General features: G+C 38.2%; 1 protein-coding gene across 3 annotated transcripts in view; it reads left to right on the top strand.

The window, feature by feature from the left end:
- Nucleotides 1-20,001, top strand: part of LAMA3 (laminin subunit alpha 3) — a 2,187,360-nt gene that overhangs the window by 2,076,542 nt on the left and 90,817 nt on the right. For all 3 annotated transcript variants that reach the window (XM_044065357.1, XM_044065355.1, XM_044065356.1), the window contains exons 65-66: nt 3,619-3,736; nt 15,956-16,096. In XM_044065357.1, coding sequence (XP_043921292.1) covers nt 3,619-3,736; nt 15,956-16,096 — 259 coding nt within the window. The remainder of the gene's footprint in view (nt 1-3,618; nt 3,737-15,955; nt 16,097-20,001) is intronic.

The following is a 20,001-nucleotide window of genomic DNA, read 5'->3' as shown; positions in this document are numbered from 1 at the left end:
AATCAATTATTGTATGGGTACATAGTTTGCTGAACCAATTAGTGCATGGGTACATAGTTTGCTGAACCAATTAGTGTACAGGTACATAGTTTGCTGAACCAATTAGTGTACATTTACATAGTTTGCTGAACCAATTAGTGTACGGGTACATAGTTTGCTGAACCAATTAGTGTACGGGTACATAGTTTGCAGCCTTTCTTTTATCTTCATTTATTTTGTATCCTGAAAAGACATGAAACTGTCTCAGAATGTTGCACAACACTGAAACATCTTTTATTTGGTTTTATTAGGTACAAAATAATTTCATCTGCAAATAAAACCAACTTTTCTTGATTACCTTACCAATTATATCCTTGAATTTCTGAGTCCTTTATTTTCTTTGCCAATGGTTCTAAATATAATGGAAATAACACAGAGGAAATAGGACACCCTTTCCTGCTTCCTCTGCTCAAGCAAAACTTATCAGAGAAGGATCCTCCACTTTAATTTTCACTTCTTCCTCCTAATCACCCTTTTTATTTTATTGGGGAATGCATGTGCCTCCATTGTCGTACTCATAAAATCCCAGCTTACTCTGTTGAATGCCTTTTCTGTATCAAGATCCACTAGCAATGGTGGCTTTTTCTTACATTCTGCTTGTCTCTGGATCATCATTGTTCTGTTGATGTTGTCAAATGTTTGCCTCCCCTCCACAAAACCACACTGATCCATAGCTATCAGTTTTGGCATCACCTTGCCATTCTTATAGCCATTATACACATAAGCACTTTACAATCATGGTTTAGAATTGAAATGGGCGTACATGAAGCTGGATCAGATGGGTCTTTACCATATTTAAGTATTACAGCCACCAGAGCTTTCTTCCAGAATGTAGGTGCTTCTCTTCCTTTTAAAATACACTAAAACCTTCAAGGTCTTTATCTCCCAGGCCCCTGCTTGTAAATGGTTCATCTCCCAAACCCCTGCTTATACTTATCAAGGGTATCAGAACTTGTCAGTGATTTGGGATGCATGGCTAGGCTTATAAAGGGCCTTGTGGATGTTACCCTAATAAAAATGTATGAACTTATGAACTTTCTACCTTCATAGCTTCCAAACTTTCATAGGAATATCATTTATTCCTGGAGAATTTCCTGTAGGTTGGTTATACATCTCCATTTTTATGTCATCTCTTCCTGTCCACTTAAAGTGTTAGTATCTGAGTCTCATCTACCTCTAACCTTGGCATATTTAATTATTCTAAAAACATTTCCATTCTTACGTTTTCTTGAATTCTAGATTTCTCTGTTTTATACAGATTTTCATAAATGTTCTGAAATATGTCCAATACCTCTACATGATCTCTAGTCATTTTCCTTCTTGTAGACCCCCTAAGCTTGGCAACAACCCCTTCTACATTCTCTTGCCAGATCCATTGTGCTAAAAGCTTTTAGCTCTGGAGTTATAATTAAAAAGTAGTTGCATAAAAGCAATATTTCTAAACTCGTGCATATTATCAAGGTAGTCCCTTATTTTCTCTTTAGTACTCTGCAGTTGTGGCTCATCTTGTTCTGTGAAATTCCCCCATTCTATTTAGAGGGACTGATATTTAGCATTATCAGAACTACATGGCTTCCACAGCTTTTCTGATCGGCAAGTTCTTTTCTCTGAAAACCAGTTCTGTATTTCTACAAGACAGTTTGGATTAGTCCATGGTGGGTGTGTTGCAACCACTGACTATATTGTGTACTCGTGCAGACTTGCCAAGAAGGCATTACTGTTATATGCTTAATTTACGCTGTATCTTATTTGCTATGCAATTGTCAAGAATAATCTTAAATATGGCTACTGTGAATGCTTGTCTAATATCTGTTAGTCGACCGTTCCTTTTATTAGCGGTCTTCTACCCAAACCATTGTTTTCCTTTGAGCAATTCTAAAAATATTCATACTCAGTATATTATTCTCTAGCTCTGAATTCCTTTTCATGTTATATTTTTTGAGACTCACATATACTAGTAAAAAAATAATCCTCAAATGTAATCGGACTCCAAGACTACATAATTTTTGTATTTGTTTTTCATTTCCTGCTGCTTTTGTAATGGATATTGATTTTTGAAGTAGGAATGTCTACTTTGTAGGGGTAAATTCTTAGGCAAAATATTTCACAGGTGAGAAGAATAGGGTTGTTAAAGCAGTATCTAGCGCTATACCATTTTAGGTAACTTATGAAGCAAATTGTGAAACAGATAAGACTAGAAAGGGTTGTGAAAAAGGATGATAGACTATTCCAAATGTTGAAACCAACAATGAGAAGTAATTTAAATGAAAGGAGAAGTTTGTGAACAGGTATTGAGCAAGACATCTGCAAAGGTAGGAAAGATTTTTAGGATATTAATTAAGTATAAGATAGCATGTTTGAGTGAGAAAGGGTGACCTTTAGTAATTAAGGAACATATATTTCCTTAACTGTTACTGAAACTGTTAACTGGAGATACCTTGTAGCATGAAGAAATATATTTAAGGATGAAAAATAAAAAAGATCATCTATTTCAATAATGAACAAAGAAGATTAAAAAAGAAAAATAGGCAAGGTGTGTACTTTAGTAGAAACTGTTTTAGAACATTATGTCTTGATGGAAGAAAGTACTTCCAATAGGGTAAAGGGAAGATTTGTTTCTTCTCAGGTATCAGTTTTGATAGGTAAACTTTTTGTACACGTGAGCAGGTTATCCACAAGTGGGCTTTAATGGGTGAAATGGGAAATGTCTGTATCAGCAATCTGTCTAGTGAATACACATCTTCTACTTTCCTAAAACCAAATTGCTGGCCTCGTGTAATGTTAGATTTCCAAATTTGCAGTTTTACGATAGGACATTCCCAAAGCTGTGACTTTTAAATGGATAACTGGAAACATGATTGGCTACAAACCTGTGAATGCTTGAAGAGTATGAAATCGTAATACTTTTTAACAAGATGTTCAGACATTGTTTCTGTACTATTTATTTGAGCCTCAGTACCGTCATTTTTGTTTTGCAAAGACTTATGTTCAAGATTTTTCTTACATAGTAGTGTTCAATTTCAGAAGAACTGTACACTTTGTTTCATGGTAATTTCATCTTCACTGGTTTCCAGTGTGGGAGTCAGTGAGACAGAGCACAGCACTCTCTAAATTGCTAAAAGTAGCAGTTTTATGTAGCAGACATTAATTTACTGCACTCATTAGATCGTTATCTGTGAGCCATCTAGGGAGCTAGGCAGAAAACGTTTTTTATTCATAAGCTGTTTACCTCATCTGCTGTGTAGTTTGATCATTGTTAGCTCAATATTCTAGTGGATGCTTTTTTATTATTTACAATCACAATGGAAGTAGCATCTTCTCATTAGTTCTTCCAGGAAATGTAATTGTAGGAGGAATTTTCTCTGCCTCTTTCAGTATGAAGCAACTAGTGATGTTCTTAAAATGAATACGCTGTTATTCCCAGAGCAATGTGGTGCTGCTTAGAAGTGCAAGCAAAGGCTTTTAGTAATTAAAGTCACAGTACAGATTATATTGAATCCAAATGTCTAGGTAACTCATATCATATTTCTTAGCAGATCTACCATGTTTTTAAATACTGCTGTTTTGTGCCCTCAACAGCTACAACATCACTGCCCCTCCATTCCAAGGCTTCATGAAAGATGTCAAAATTGGTTCCAAAAATGTTCCCTTTTCAGACACTGTTGGTGTAAGTCGAAAATTCCTGAGTGATTTATTGGTAAGTTGACTAATTCAATCTTAAGTGTAAGAAAAAAGAAAAAGAAACATTATGATTTTGACAACTTTTACACTTGTTTTAGCAGATGGTATTTTCAGCAAGGAAATGTTTGTGTCTTTCGGCTTTTTCCCGGTTAGGGGTTGCCACAGCGGAACTCCAGTCCGCTAATGATTGGTTGTGGATTTTTACGTACCAGGTTACCAGCCCTGATGCACAACCTTCAACGAAGGTACGCCCCATTCACGTATGCCTCCACACAGAAGATGCTCTAGCTGAGAATCGAACAGAACAACGTCTTGCTATGAGGTGACAACGCTACCGCAGCACCACCACCGCAGTCTTTTTTTTTTCAGCAAGGAAATAAAGCAGTAATATAACTGCATTAAGCTGTTCCTTGATAAAGGAAAGATTCAAGTGCACTATAAAGCAGGTTATGCATAACTGACCTGGGAAGAAGAAAGTTGACTAGAAAGATGACCAAATGTAGTCTGCAGAATGTGATTTATATGAAGTTCACAGCATATACACGAGCAAGATGCTTAACTCATTTAGTGTGAAAGTGTGAAGTGTTTTGGGGTCTGTATTAATTTTTTTAATTAAAAAAAAAACAAAAGGCCCATAGCTTTGTTAGTACAACTTTCCATGACTTCTCAGTAGTACTTATGACTTCATAGTCCAACTATGACTGTATTTAGTGTACAAACTTTTCTTGCATTCCTACATTACGTTGTCTTCAGTGTACTGCTTTCTACAGTTAGTTTTATAGGTTCATAGGTTCATAGGTTGGTACTAGGCTATCAGCCCTAGGGCCTATACAAGCCTAGCCATAACAATTCTCTGGCTATTTCTTCCTACAATATTTACTTCCCTGGACCCCTGTCTAGTAGGGCGACTGACATGATCCCCGGGGTGAATTTCCTATCTCCCATCCAATCGTCAAGGTTCCTTTTGAAGAGGGCCAAAGAGGCGCTCTGCTTGACATGTATGGACAGTCTACTCCAGAGTCTGGGGAGTCTCTGGGTCAGGTACCTATCCATCCAACATGTTTTGTTCATTGTGATGACAAGGTTTAGATCCCTGGAGTGTGTGGCTCTGAGGGATTGGGATTTCTTTAAGTGTAGCATGTCCAACAGCTCTGGGTTTGACATGGCCTTGTATGTTACTCAGAGATCGCCACTGAGTAGAAGATCTGCGACAGAGTATAGCTGGAGTTACTGTACACGGTCAGCATAGGGCATCTGCTTTAGGCCTGTGATTCCTTTAGTGAGGTATTTCTGCGGCCTTTCCAGTTGTTGCAGTCTTGAGAGGTACATACCCAATGAGACATTGTATTCTATAATGGGTCTAATGAGGGATGAGTACAGTGGGATAATGACCTCCTTTTTTCTGGATGAAAAGCCCTTAGTGATGAGGTGTGCCACATAGAAGGATTTCCTGACTGTTGTGGCGATGTGGTTATCGATGGTGAGACCACTGTCCACCTGTGTCCCTAAGTCTCTTATCACATTTTTGGTGTTTAGTGTACTGCCACCTATGTGGTAATTCATGGGTGCATGTTTTTTTCCCAAAGGGGATAACTATACATTTCTTGGCATTGAGCTTGAGCCCATGGCTCTGGCACCAAGCATCTGTTTCTGTAAGGCCCTTTTGAGAATATCCACATCATTTGGGGATTCAATAATGGCTCCCAGTTTGCAGTCATCTGCAAACTTTGTTAGCCAGAGACCCTTAGTGTTGGTCTGTACTTCAGAGAAGTAGATGCCAAACAAGAGCAGTCCCAGGACTGAACCCTAAGGTACTCCACTTGTCTGGAGCTGGATTTGGAGTAGGCTACTTTTACAGTGTGGGTTCTGTCAGTAAGCCAGTTGACAACCCATCGAGTGACATAGGGATTAATTCCCAGCTTAGTAAGTTTGTCTATGATTCCAAAGTGGATAATTAATAAAGAAATCATATGACAGCCTTCACATGAACAATGAACAGTTTCCAGATATAGCAATATTCATAATTCCAGTAACAGTGGGCATGTACAATTTAATTCAGTAAGAAACATTATTTATAAATATGATTAATAGTTGCGAGTAAGAGTCAAAGATAAATATACCACACCACCCAGACATAGAGACACAAGAGACACAAACAGCAAATGGTTCTGGTCAAGGGGGGATTCCTAAGCCTAGACCTATCTGGTTGATCCATAAGCCATGGACACAGTCCACTCTGGAGTATGGCAGCATGGGTGCAGTAGAGAAAAGGGTCTTATCTCCTAAAAAGTTTCTTTTAATGGCTTCCAAGCCAGGACTGCTTTCCCAGATGACAAACTTCTTCATGCATCTCTCTGGTATCATTAACTTATTTAAGATGACAGTATATTGCCAAACGGTTCTCCTGTTCCTAATGGCAGCATGCCCAAGTTTTATTAATACTGTACAGAGGTCAGCAATCCAGAGAGCCTGTTGAATTAATCTGACTATGATGTCTGATATGATTTGGAGATGTTCTAAGTTTCACTCAAGACATATGAGAATAGAGTATGAAAGACCCCCTCCCCAAACACACGCGCGTGCACACACACACACACACACACACACACACACACACACAGACACACACACACACACACACACACACACACACACACACACACACACACACACACACACACACACACACACACACACACACACATGTGACTGCTACCCTGGCTTCCAGAATGAATCAGCCCTTAAAGTTATGAAGGGGTGCTACATGATCATTTCTGAACTATGCATCATAATACATAAGTTCACAGGTTGTTAGCAGGCTTGCATTCCAAGAGACAGATGAGGAGCCTAACCCAGTTTTCCAATTGCCCTAAAGCACTGTCTGATTAAATGAATCACTCAAGGTCACACAGTAGGCATAAGAATAGTGAGGGAATCAAACTCTGTACCACAGGAAGCAGGCTGTTAACAGCTCATAGCCTTAGTCCTCTGCATTAACTTTATTGCATTCTATTTTACATCTTACTACTACACATCAGTCTATCAAGGACTGCTAAGCACTTGTTTGCTGCCTATTTTTGCCCCTAATGAGAGATGTATTGAGTTTTTCAAATCCATTTGAGCAAATAGAATGTGTAACACCACTACTGCCTTTTGAAGCGTTAGCTGCCAGTTAGATGACAAGTTGCCTTCAAGGTTTTAAAAATATAGGAGAATTTAAGATGTTGAGGAACAGTCAAAGAGCATCTTGGAAATGATTAGTAGTGGGTTTGGTACCATAATATGTTTAATAGCATCTTATCCATAGGGTAGGGTGATAGTTGAGCTGGGTAAGTATATTTCCTGCTTCGCAGTCTACATATATGTAGTTTTCTGAAGCTTTACAACCAAGCTGAGTTGCAGTGCATCTGTACTAGTAAGCTGCAGCATCAGATTACTATATCCTGTGAGATACAGCTTCCTTATTACCTTATGTATTGTTATGCGTAAAACATAACTGAAGGAACTAGGTTTAAGAATGACTGGAAGAAAAGCTACTCTTTAGACTAACTGATGGAATCTGTGGATCTCACTTCTTAGCGACAGTGAGCAATGGGTTGGTAAGAAAAGAAGCATAGCTGGTTCACTTAGTACCCTGAACCAGTGCCATACTCCCTCGGCTCAAGTGCAGCGCTAAAGAAAAAGGCACTTCACTCTAATAAGCTGTAAGTGGTCTATGCACTCTCCCTTCTGCTAGCTTACCAAGGTGACTAGATGCATGACACACCCTTCCTCCCTCCAGCCTCAGCCATTCAGGTCCCCTTACTGGGCCCAGCCTCTAACCCTCACTTAATTTTATTAAAAAAGGCATTTCTTCAAATGTAGCAAAAAGTTGCTACAAACCTACAGTTTATAGCCTGCCTGCACAGAACACTACAGCACTCAGGTTTTATTTAAAAAAATAGAAGTTTTTTACACTTTTAAACTGTAGTAAACTATTTGCTACAATGTAGCAAGCAGTTGCTACAATTTAGACCACACATAATGCTACGACACTCAGGTCTGACCGCAAATGCAATACTGACTTTTAAAAGCTGTATTACATTCAAGAACAATCAGGATCAGCTGAGCACACTCCCCAGCTCTTTGCAGCCAGGGCTGTTGCCCCTCTTGCCCTGCTCTAGCTACACTACTGGGTAAGAAAGCAATGGGAGAAGGGTATAACAGCTATATGGAGGCTTCATATTCAACTGAGTAAAATTAACTTTACAGCCTGCTTTCATGCCCAGTAGTGTTTTGTGTGTGACAGAATTGAAGTATATTTCAAATATCCAGTCAGTTCATATTTTCTTTATTTTATTTAAGACATGTACTGTTCATATATTGTATAGGGCAGCCACGGTGATGCAGCGGTTAGTATTGCTGCCTCACAGCAAGAGGTTCTCCAGTTCAATTCTCGGCTGGGGTGCCTTCTGTGCAGAGTCTGCATGTCCGCCCTATGGTCATGTGGGTTTCCTCCGAGTGCTCCGGTTTCCTCCCACATCCCAAAGACATGCAGTAGGTGGACTGGACACTCTGAATTGTCCCTAGGTGTGAGTGTGTGCATGTGTGTGTGCCTTCTGTGGAAGATTGGGCGCTGGGCTGGCAACTCAACACCATAAAAAACTCCACTGCCAATCATGGGCAGACAGATGATCCTCTGTGGCGACCCCTAACCAGGAAAAGCCGAAAGAAGAAGAAGACTGTTCATATATTTTATATATATATATATATATATATATATATGTGTGTGTGTGTGTATACATATATATATGTGTGTGTGCATATTTATATTTATATATATATATATATATATATATATATGTGTGTGTGTGTGTGTGTGTGTGTGTGTGTATAAATAATATTGTATGTATAGTTATATATATATATATGTATGTATAGATATATATAAATGTTTGTCGATGTAATGAACTTTCAGTGAAATGAAAGTTCGACGAAATGGGATTCAATGAATTGAAGTAGACCCATATATGTATATATGTATATAGAGATATATATATATATGTGTGTGTGTGTGTGTTTTCTGCCTTTTTTTAATTTCCCCAAGTCTTTTGGGTTTCTAATATCATGACGGGAATGGACCCCATTCTTAAGTCAAAGTACGATTAAAGTTCATGAAATTAGTATTGTTTCACTCTTTGATGTTAGCCAAAAGTGCTCTTTACAGCTCCCGTAATGTGCCCAATAATGACTGCTTCTGCATTTCGTACAGTGTTACATGAACTAGTAACATATCTAAATACGATTGTAAATTATTTTTGATAAGACCAGTTGCTCCTACTATTATTGGACCTGTCTGGGTATCTTTCTTCCACATTGCTCTTGTTTCTGCCTGAAGATCAAGGTATTTTATGACTTTGTGTCTCTCTGTATGCAAGACACTGTAGTCACTGGGTGTGGTGATTTCAATAATCAATGCTACTTTTGTCTTCTTTTCTTGGACCACTACATCCAGTTTTCTAGCATGGTAGTTGGTACTGGGTGATCCCATGTGATATGAACTTCATCATTTTCTATGATTCTTTGTGGCTCATGTTTCCAGTGTTTTTTGGCCACTTCAATACCATAATGTTTGCACAATCTCCAGTGTAACAGTCTCTCCACATTATTATGCCTTTCAGTATACAGTCCCTCTGCCATTAGTGCGTCGCAACCAGCAAAAAGGTGTGTGACTGTTTCCAGTTAGGTTTTACAAAACCTACATATGTCTGTTTCTCCCACATGTTCAATGGACTTTGTAAACCAGCGTGTACGTAGCCCACTATCTTGGGCTGCCAATATTAACCTTTCATTTCTTGATGTGATTTCACCTCTCCTTAACCATTCCTGGGTTCATTCTTGATCAACATGAGGCTCTTCCAGAAGTTTTCTATGCTTGCAGCTATATTTATGTTTTTTCCACATTTCTTGCCTTCTCATCTGGTCCTTCACTTTATATTCTTTCTTTTGTTTTTTAGCACATTCAGTTGATGCCTGGTTTTTATCTACTTCTGGTTTGATTTCCATTCCTGCTTGATGTCGATATGCTTCTACTAAATTAAGCAGAGACGTCATCTTAGATTTATTCTCCTCATGTTTCAAAACTTTCACTACATTTGGATCTTGTGATATGTGTGGAGTCCCATGATTGCAGATCTATACATGTAATCAATTTTAAGGAGGCCCATCCCTCCTTCGGAATGGGAAATATATAATCTTGGTATACACTGATTTTTATAAATCATTTGGTGAGCATGAAGCATCCTTCTTGTTTTAATATCCAACCTATCCAACACTTTTTGGGGCCAGTCAATCATTCCAAAACTATAAGTTAGGACAGGAAGAACAAATTGATTTATGGCTTGCATCTTGTTCCTAGATGTCAATGCTGTTTTCAGGATTAATTTAAGTCTTCTAAAGTACTCCTTACTGAGTTTTATTCACATTTGTTCATGTTTTATTGTAGATCCTTCATCAATTCCCAAGTATTTATACACTCCCTCTTGCTCAAGTTCTTTTATATCACATTCTTGTCCCAAACTGATGTTTTCCTGGTGCTGCAGTTTTGTTTTTTTAAAGGTTGCTTTTGCACATTTATCAAGATCAAATGACATTCCAATATCACCTGAAAAAGTTTTGACAACCTACAGCTGTGCTTTCAGTTCCTCATAGGTTCATAGGTAGGTACTAGGCTATCGGCCCAAGAGCCTACTTAAGCCTAGCCAACAAGGTTCCCTGGCTTACGCCACCCAAGAAAGTTATTTTCCTGTGCCACTATCGAGCAGAGACACAGAAGTGATCCCCGGGGTGTATTTCCTATTTCCCATCCACTCATCAAGATTTTTCTTGAAGAGTGCTAATGAAGAACTTTGCTTGACATAGATGCGTAGCCTCTTCCAGGGTATGGGAAGTCTCTGGGACAGGAATCTATCCCTCCAGCATGTCCTGTTTATTGTGGTGACAAGGTTTAGGTCCCTAGAGCATGTAGCTCGGAGGGATTGGGATTTATTTAGGTGTAGCGTGTCCAACAGCTCTGGGTTTGACATAGCTTTATATGTTAGGCAGTGATCACCTCGGAGTAGGCGATATGCTACGGAGCAAAGGTGAAGTTTTTTGAGACACTCAGTGTAGGGCATTTGTTTGAGGCCAGTAATCCTCTTTGTGAAGTACTTCTGTTGTCTTTCCAGCTGCTGCAGATGTCTTGTGAGGTACATTCCAAAAGGGGCGTTGTACTCTATAATGGGTCTAATGAGTGTCGAGTAGAGGGGAACAATGACCTCTTTTTTCCTGGATGAGAACCCTTTTATGATGAGGTGTGCCATGTAGAAGGATTTCCTGACTACTGTGGCGATGTGACTATCAAAGGAGAGACTACTGTCCACCTGGGTCCCAAGGTCTCTTATCACACATTCGGTGTTAAGTAGATTGCTGCCTATGTGGTAGTTCATGGGTACAGAGTTTTTACCAAAGGGGATGACACTACACTTTTTGACACTGAGCTTGAGGCCATGGCTCTGACACCAGGCATCTGTCTCAGCGTGGCCCTTCTGTAGGATGTCCACATCATTTGGGGACTTGACTATGGCTCCTAGTTTGCAGTCATCTGAGAACTTTGTTAGCCAGAGGCCTTCTGTGTTAACCTATACTTCAGAAAAGTAGATAACAAACAGGAGAGGTCCCAGGACTGAACCCTGTGGTACTCCACGTGTCACTGGTTTGAGGTCAGATTTGGAGTCTGCAACTTTTACAGTGTGGGTTCTGTCAGTGAGCCAGCTGGCAACCCATGTTGTGACGTAGGGATTTATACCTAGTTTAGTGAGTTTAGCTATAATTCCAGAATGGGGGATGGTGTTGAAAGCCTTGGCGAGGTCAAGATAGGCTGTGTGAATCACCTTACCCTCATCTACGGCTTTGGTGACTGCCTCAAAGAAGTCGATCAGGTTCAGGAGGCATGATCTGCCTTTCACAAACCCGAAATGGGTGGGATCCAGTGTTTGGAAGTTGCTAATGACTTTGATTATGAGTTCCGTGATGATACATTCCATGGCCTTGCAGACCAGGCTCGTCAGGCTAATAGGGCGATAGTTCCCAGGATCAGTGGTGGCTCCCCCTTTGTGGAGTGGGATAACTGTTGCTGTGCACCATTCAGTGGGCATAAAGCCTGATGCGAGGCTATTATTGAACATGGTGCTTAAGTGGGGAGCCAGTTCGTTCTGAAGTTCGTGTAAAACGCAGTCTGGGATGTTGGCTGGTCCCATGGATGCTGTGTTTTTGGCTTTAGAGAGTGCAGCTTTTACCTGCATAGTTGTGATTACAGGGACTCTGCATTCTTCCTGTATAGATATGGGCCCTTTAGGGGGTGAGGGGGGTAAAGTTAGCACAGAACCTATCTGCCAGGATGTTGGCAATATCAGTTGGTTCTGTAATTTTCGTGCCTTTGTGCTGTAACTCAGAGCAGATCTGGATGTTGCCATTGAGATTCTTGACATAGCTATAGAATGCTTTGTGGTTGTCCTTGGAATTAGTGGCGATTTTATTTTCGTAGCTAGCTATGGAGGATCTTATAAGGGATCTCAGTTTCTTACTGAGGCTGACCAGGGAGCTCCTCCACTCATGGGATTTTACTCTCTTTTGCAACAGTTTCTTCCTTCTGTTGTACAGTTTGTTTATGGCAGGGGACCACCAGATTGGCTTCCTTTTTTTGGAGGAGTCTTGGTTCTGTTTGGGATAGCATGATCCATGCACTCATGTAGGTGCTTATAGAGCGCATTTGTGTAGGATTCAGCAGTTGTAACTGTATTGTCCATCTGCATGGGTGTCATGAAGTTCACTACTTCTGTCTTAAGAAGCATGAAGTTGGCTTTGGAGAAATTTTTTACTGTGGTTTCCTTAATGGGGGGTGGGGGCGGGATGTGGATATCAAGGGTGATTAGCTTATGGTCGGATCATCTGATGAGCTATACAGTTTTAAATCATCAACAAAGAGAAGATAAGAAGTCATTAGACTTTGTTGTTTTCTAGGAGCTCAATTGTAGCCATGGCCTAAGCTGTTAAGTAAACAGCTTAATGGATTAATGGCAAGGCAGAATGGCAACGGTGACAGAGAGTCACCATGAAATATCGCCCTTTGAATTTTTATCCCTGGGATAATAATCTGTCCTTTATCATGGCTTAATTGCAAAGTGTTCTGCCACTGTTTCAAGGTTACTGTAATGTAGTCTATCAGTGTAGGGTGTATCTTATACATTTTTAAGCACTCTTTTATCCATGAATGTACATGTGTGTGTGTATATGTATATATATATATATATATATATATATATATATATATATATATATATATACATATATATGTGTGTGTGTGTGTGTGTGTATATACACATACACACACGCACCCACACACACACGTACACACACACACACACACACACACACACACACACACACACACACACACACACACACACACACATATTTATTTGCCTTTGTGACCTCCTTGTGCTTCACGTTTTGCGTGAGGTTTGCAACTTTGTCAAAACCAAGTCTTTTGTTATTTAGATTGACTTTCTGTTCTGCTGTTTCTTTAAAAAAAATAGCCTGATATGTATTTAAATGCATGATCTCAGACACAGTATTTTGTATAACTAATAACTGAGTAAAAATGCACTGTTTGATGGGAAAATAATGGGATCACCTTTTAAAAAACTGTGGTGTTTATCTTACAAACAAAAGCTGCAGGGTTTGATTCTTACATGAGGTAATTGGCTAGGCTTAAAATGGCTCACAAGGGTAGTTAGCCTAGTACTAATCTATGAACCTATGAACCTGTGTAATAAATTGGGACCAATAATAGCTATGTTATGTACCTGATCCACTCATTTCTTTACTTACATTATGCCCATTTAAAGATTTCTATCTGCAGAAATTTTATTTAGTTACTTATTCATTTTTTTACCATATCTTGACAATTAGTTCAGTATCAATGTTCCTGCATCAATAAGTAGTTAATATTATTTTATAAAGAGAACAGTCAGACTTGTCCAAAATCTCATATAAAAGACATGGGTCAGATACAATAAAGCCTATAGTAATGTATACTGTGTACATGATATGTATTCAGTAACATTCTTATCTTATTTTTTGAGCTTTCTAGTCACACAGAAAAATTACACTAAGTGTACATGCAGTCCACACTTTGTAGTAACCTTTATGAATCCCTGTCAGTATTTAAAGCTGCAAGAATATCAGTAGGAAAACTAAAATTAGGAGGAAGAAGTTATGAGTTATGTCTGTGTTGTCTGTTCACTCAGAATGGTGTATATTTAGTGTACACTTACTGTAGACTTTACTGAATCCCGCTTATAGTTTCTATCACTACAGTGCAGCAACCCTGAAGCTGATTATACTATGCTTGGGAGAGCATGAAGTTTTGTTCATGGATGAAAAAATATTTTTGGAATTAATCAAACAAGCTTTCACTCACCTTTTTTCTGTTAGACGTCCAGTCAGTAATCTTGGTTTCATTGAATATGTAATTATCCAGTATCCTTTAATAATCTGTTCTACTCCAAAATGGCAGCCATTCTGACAAAGTGGTTTTCAACCAAAGCTGCGGCTTCTTCTTCCCACAATGCACCACAATGTTATGTTGTTTTGCTTTGCTTTTTCATTCAATGCATTTTCCCTACTGACTTAGAATTATAGTATCTTCAGTGTAGGTAATATTTGGACTTATTAGTGGATTTTTTTAAATGGCACCACTTTTTTTGTGATGTTTGCAAATGTTTAACTGTAGTTTTATATTTATTTTTGTTTAAAATTTAAGAATGGCTAATTTGTTCTGCTTTTGTTTATCCATTATAAATGAATGCCTCATTTTCTGTCAGAGATACACATGTTCCCTTGCAAGCGTGAGATAGCTATCCACCATTACTTGATGAAACAAGAAAAGAGATTACAAAGGTCTATCCAGAAGTTTCTAACTGAAATGAAAATATATCTTTAAAAAATCTAGCAAAAGCTATCTTCTTATAAAATCTAGTTTCAACAAACTTTAGTTCTGAGTCTTTGGGGACAGGATACTAACGGGAAGGAACTAAGGTAAGCATTTATTATGAGAGAATGAAAAAAAAATGTACTGAAGAAAGAAGCCTTTCTGAAGTAAGATTATGTGTTGTTAATAACATCATCCTGTAGTCCGTGGTTTCTTTGTCTGTTTGTATTTGTACATTTGTCTAACTCTGAAATGTTTTTGTAAGCATATAGTACTCCGTATCACCCTTGAAAAGACTCAGCTATGAGAAGAGTGTTTATCTGGTTAAGAAATAAAAAACAGCCTGCAGATTGCAGTTCATTCTGTATGCCAGCACCAACAGACTATTACGGCTTTTAAAATAGTTAGTTGAGTCCTAGTGTACTGCGGTGGCGGTGCTGCAGTAGCGTTGTCACCTCACAGACGTTGCCCGTTCGATTCTCAGTTAGAGCGTCTTCTGTGTGGTGACATGCGTGAATGGGCATTCCTTCATTGAAGGTTGTGCGTTAGGCCCAGCAAGCCATTACGTAAAAATCTACTGCCAATCATTAGCGGACGGGAGTTCCGCTGTGGCGACTCCTAACCGGGAAAAGCAGAAAGACACAAACAAAGTTGAGTCCTAGTGTAATTCCCTTTAGACATCCATATTATACCAGAATGGCTGCTTTTCCCCTCCTTTTGAGATAGAACATATAATTGTGACCACTTGAAGTATTGCATTGGCATTTGTAATGCATAAAGGCTGAATATGTTAACTTTTTCAGTTTCTGTCATAGATGTGCTTTAAGACATGCTGCATCAGTAACCTAGGTAAAACTAGTATTTTAAACTACCTTTCTTGGTGTAAAGGCTATACTGAACTTTTACTTTTTAACAGACACCCTGCTGATAAAAAAAAAAAATTCTGTTAAGACTTTGTGTTAGCAAGATGAAGCCTGTCTTTGTGTACAGACCCTCAGAATTGTAGTAGGGTAAAATGATTGGCCATTTGCTTCAACTTCTGGTCTTTCACATCAAATATAATGTGACAAGTAAATTAAATTAATGGTCACAAAAGGTAGTAGATGGCATTACAAAGCTTAGCTGCCCATAAACAGTGCCCACTGGGTATAGCTGCTCTATACTTAAAGAATGAGCATGGAAAAAAAGAACAGAAAATCATAACTTTTGTCATTTTATTTCTAGGCTGTTCGATCTGCAACTATTGCAAAGGGTGGGCAACTTAATTTGGAGCCCAATGGAGTTACATTTCCTGCAGACTTTCAGACTTCTTTTGGATTTAAAACTCAGCAATCTGATGGCATACTGCTCCAACACAAAGCAAAGGTAAAAAATACTACACCGTGAACTGCTTGTTTAACCAGAGTGAGTGTGTGTGAATGTGTTTTTGCAGTTTGAAGTCAAGAAGACTGTCCAGCTAAAGCTGTAGAACAAAGTTCTGTTTCTGCTTCAGAAATACTTAGTAATTATCATTATCATTCATGTCAGACTAATCTTTTAATGTGATAAAACGTAGCGATAGACGATTAATACCGGCTCACAAATTGTAACAATTTAGCAGCATGCTTGAGAAATGAGTATCTTTAAATCCATTTCAAGGAGACAAGAAGACTAAGGCCATAATTTTATGAAGTACAGGGAGCTTCTAAGTAAGTCAGAGGTTTCATTTAAATTATTTTTATTTCTGAGTGCAAAAGTAGTAATATGTAGGGTGCTCAATGTTATCTCTTGCCCATTTATGTAAAATGTATTTTAACATATTATAGAGCTTGTCAATTTTAAGTATTTGCTTAGCCCTAATACAGAGGATTATGAATGGGTAGCCAATAATAACTGGTTATTATGTGTTTGAGACATAGATGCCAACAAATTTACCTCAAAGATTGAAGCTCAAGAGGTGAATCTTGACATCCATGTCAAGAACAGATAAAAAAGGAATTATGGTCAGAGACATGACCATAATTCTTTGTAGTGCATGGAGCCTTACCTGCTTTATGTACTACCAGTTACAAAAAAAAAAAAAGCGGAAAGTGTTTAGCCAGCTTTCAAAACCATAAAGCAGTTAGTGAGCACTGTCAGAAAGATAGTTTAAGACATTCTGTTACACTACAAACAGTCAAGGACACATTACTGGCCCAGACAGCAGGCAGAAATAAATCTGCTTTTTTTGTTTTGCCTCTGTCATTTGCTGGCTAGTACTGTCAGGTTTAACTGCCTATCACAATACTCAATCTTAACAACTGAAGTAGGAGGTACTTAACATTTTTAAAATCAGGCCTCACAGTATAGAAGCTCTTAGCTGATTTGTCTTTTTCTGGATATTGGAATTTATACAATGCCTGCTGATTGGCCAGCCCAACCAGCGGTTAAATCCTCAATATACTGGTCCGGGACTTTTTCCATTAGTATAAAACACTGTCTCGCTATGTTAAAAGAGTTTAACATAGTGGCACATGTTTAAAAAAGATCTCCGTTGCTTTTGCTGTCTCGCTATGTTAAACTCCTTTAACATAGCGAGTGTAAAAGCAACGGAGATCTTGCGATCTCCGTTGCTTTTATGTTAAATGAGTTTAACAAAAATAAGCAATGGAGATCTCCGTTGCTTATTTTAGCTGTCTCGCTATGTTAAACCCATTTGAGATTAAGTAAAAGCAACGGAGATCTTGCGTTCTCCGTTGCTTTTGCCAACTCTGATGTACTGAACACCAGACAGCTGCGGAAGGGCAGCAAGAGGCATTATACAATGCCATTATTTAAGAAAAGTAATTATTTCTTTTCTTAAATAATGTCATGTAATGCTGGATTTACCCACGGTTGTCGCCAACCGTGGGTAATTATTGCTATAGTAATCACTGCGCTCCATGCACTGTGTAGGAGATTATGATCAAGTTGTCAGTCATAACCAGTGTGTTATACTTTTGAGAAATGGAGTTGAAGAAATTCAAGTCAAGAGTGAAACTCAAGTGATGAATCTTGAAATCCATTTCAAGAACACATAACTGTGATTATGATCAGTGAGCTGATCATATTTCTTTGTAATGCATGGAGCTTCAGTTGTGTGCGTTTAAGCTGGTGCCACATTAAATCTGTTAGATTTCCAATTCACTTCCCTGATGACTGTTTTCTGCAGTCCTAACATGTTGTAGTTTGTAAAGTTAATTGCTGACATATTTTTTTGTGATGATCATAGTTAAGTCATTATGTAGTTCCGTTTAGAATGCCATTTGTTTGGCACATGACACTAGATAATAAACACCTTGAAGAGAGAAGAACATAGAGAATTATTATTGGGTCCCCGAATGCAATCAGCTTGTTATGAGTTCAGCACAGGGATGTAAACAAATTCATTTCAAGAGTGAAACAAGAATGCTGAATATTGACAGTCACACTGAGAACACATAACAACTGGGTTACAATTCGGGAGACCTGATTATAGATCTTTATAGTGCATGGAGTTTTACCTGCTCCATTGTACTACAAAATTTAGAGAACAAGTTGTAGGAGTGTGAAGTGTTTTACAGTGTTGAAAGTTATAAAACATTTTACTGCTGCCACACAAAGAACAGCCATCACAGAAGAATGTTAGAAATAACACTGAATGAAATGCTTAACAACTTCTCACATCAGAAAGGTGGTTAACAAGCCTGTCTTTTCCCAGTTTTGGAGCATAATCCTGGCATTCTATGCACCATATAGAGGAATATAATCAGGTCTCTGAACATAACCTGCTTGTTATGTGCTCAAGAGGTGAATCTTGGTATCCATGTGGAGAATACATAATAAAGGTTATGATCAGAGACTCAATCATAATTCTTTGTAATAAACGAAGCTTTATCTGCTCCATGTTCTAACAGTTTAATAAAGGAAAAGTGAAAATGTGTGAAGTGTTTTATTGGCTATGAAAGTTGGTAAAGCACTTAGTGCCGACAAATAGACAGCAGCATACCTATCAATTTATTTGCTAAAATGTGAACAAATACAAAAGAATAGAGGGACAAATTATGAAAATCTGGGATAGTTTTTAAATATTGCTTTAATTCACATAAAATTTAATAGGACAAAAGGTTTTGTAACAATGTTCATTTTCTAAACAATAATTATGAAACTAATGAATTTCATTATTGACTGACAAACTAATCTTCAGTGATTTAACATAAAATCAAAAATGTTATGGGGAACAGAGAAAATATTAGATAAAACTAGTGATGTTTTCCAAAATCAGGGACAGTTGAGAGATGCAGCAGGTAGAAATATACTCTGCTGCCCATGTATAAAAATGTGGCAAAACAAAGTTCTGACAGTTTTTAAAGGCTGTTTTATATTCTGACACTGTACTTTGCTAGCTGACATGAGTCATGGTTGTAACAGTAGTTAGAGGTTCATAACAAAATGTTGTTAAGCACTCCTATGTGCTGTTAAGATCAAGTCTTACGTTAGTGAGGCCATTAACAAGTCTTTATACTGATATCAGACTATAATCATGACAGTCCATGTACTACAAGGTTGTTATTCACTTTTCTGATGTTCTAAAAGTACATAAAAAGGTTATCTGTTGTTGAGTTCTGAGCATACTTACCACTTTCAATGTAATACAAAGTATTCATAAAAACAAAAATATAGTAGTAGTATACATTTGTTCCACTAATTCTATGTATTATAAAATATTTATAAAAAGAAAAAGAAAGTAGCGTTATGCGTTTGCTCCATTAGTGTCTGAAGGACTAGCATTGTTTTATGCACTATTAATTAGTGAAGTGGTAAAAAATACTAACGTGTTTACTATGCTTTGTGCCTTCAGTATATCAGCACTCTCCACTAGGTTTTTCTGGACTTTCAGTTTTGCAGTTGTTTCTGTGGGTACATGACTACTGTTCATCCTTATCACTTTGAAATTCTTACGTATGAACCTCATTTTTAACAAAGTGGTTGTCAGAAAGTCCATACTTCATTGTCTCAGTATTGATAGGGAGCGTTTGGCACTAATTCTTTAACACCAAGTCAACAGTGGCCCTGAAACAGAGCTCTCAGTAAAAACAGAACTGTGAAAAAGCTGTAAAACCTGGTAACCTGATCAGGATGTTTCAGTTCAAGTTTTGTAGTTGAAGTTGTCCTTCTTAGTAGATACCCATGATCCACAGTGGCTAGCCTAGCTAGTTCTAGCCACTGTGGATCACGGGTATCAACTAAAAAGGACAACTTCAACTACTTGAACCAAAACATCCTGACCCAGG

Source organism: Protopterus annectens, chromosome 3.part0, assembly GCF_019279795.1.
Source record: "Protopterus annectens isolate FY-2018-M chromosome 3.part0, PAN1.0, whole genome shotgun sequence".
NCBI lineage: Eukaryota > Metazoa > Chordata > Ceratodontiformes > Protopteridae > Protopterus > Protopterus annectens.
Note: the sequence above shows the minus strand (reverse complement) of the source record. Positions and strands in the feature narration are given on the sequence as shown.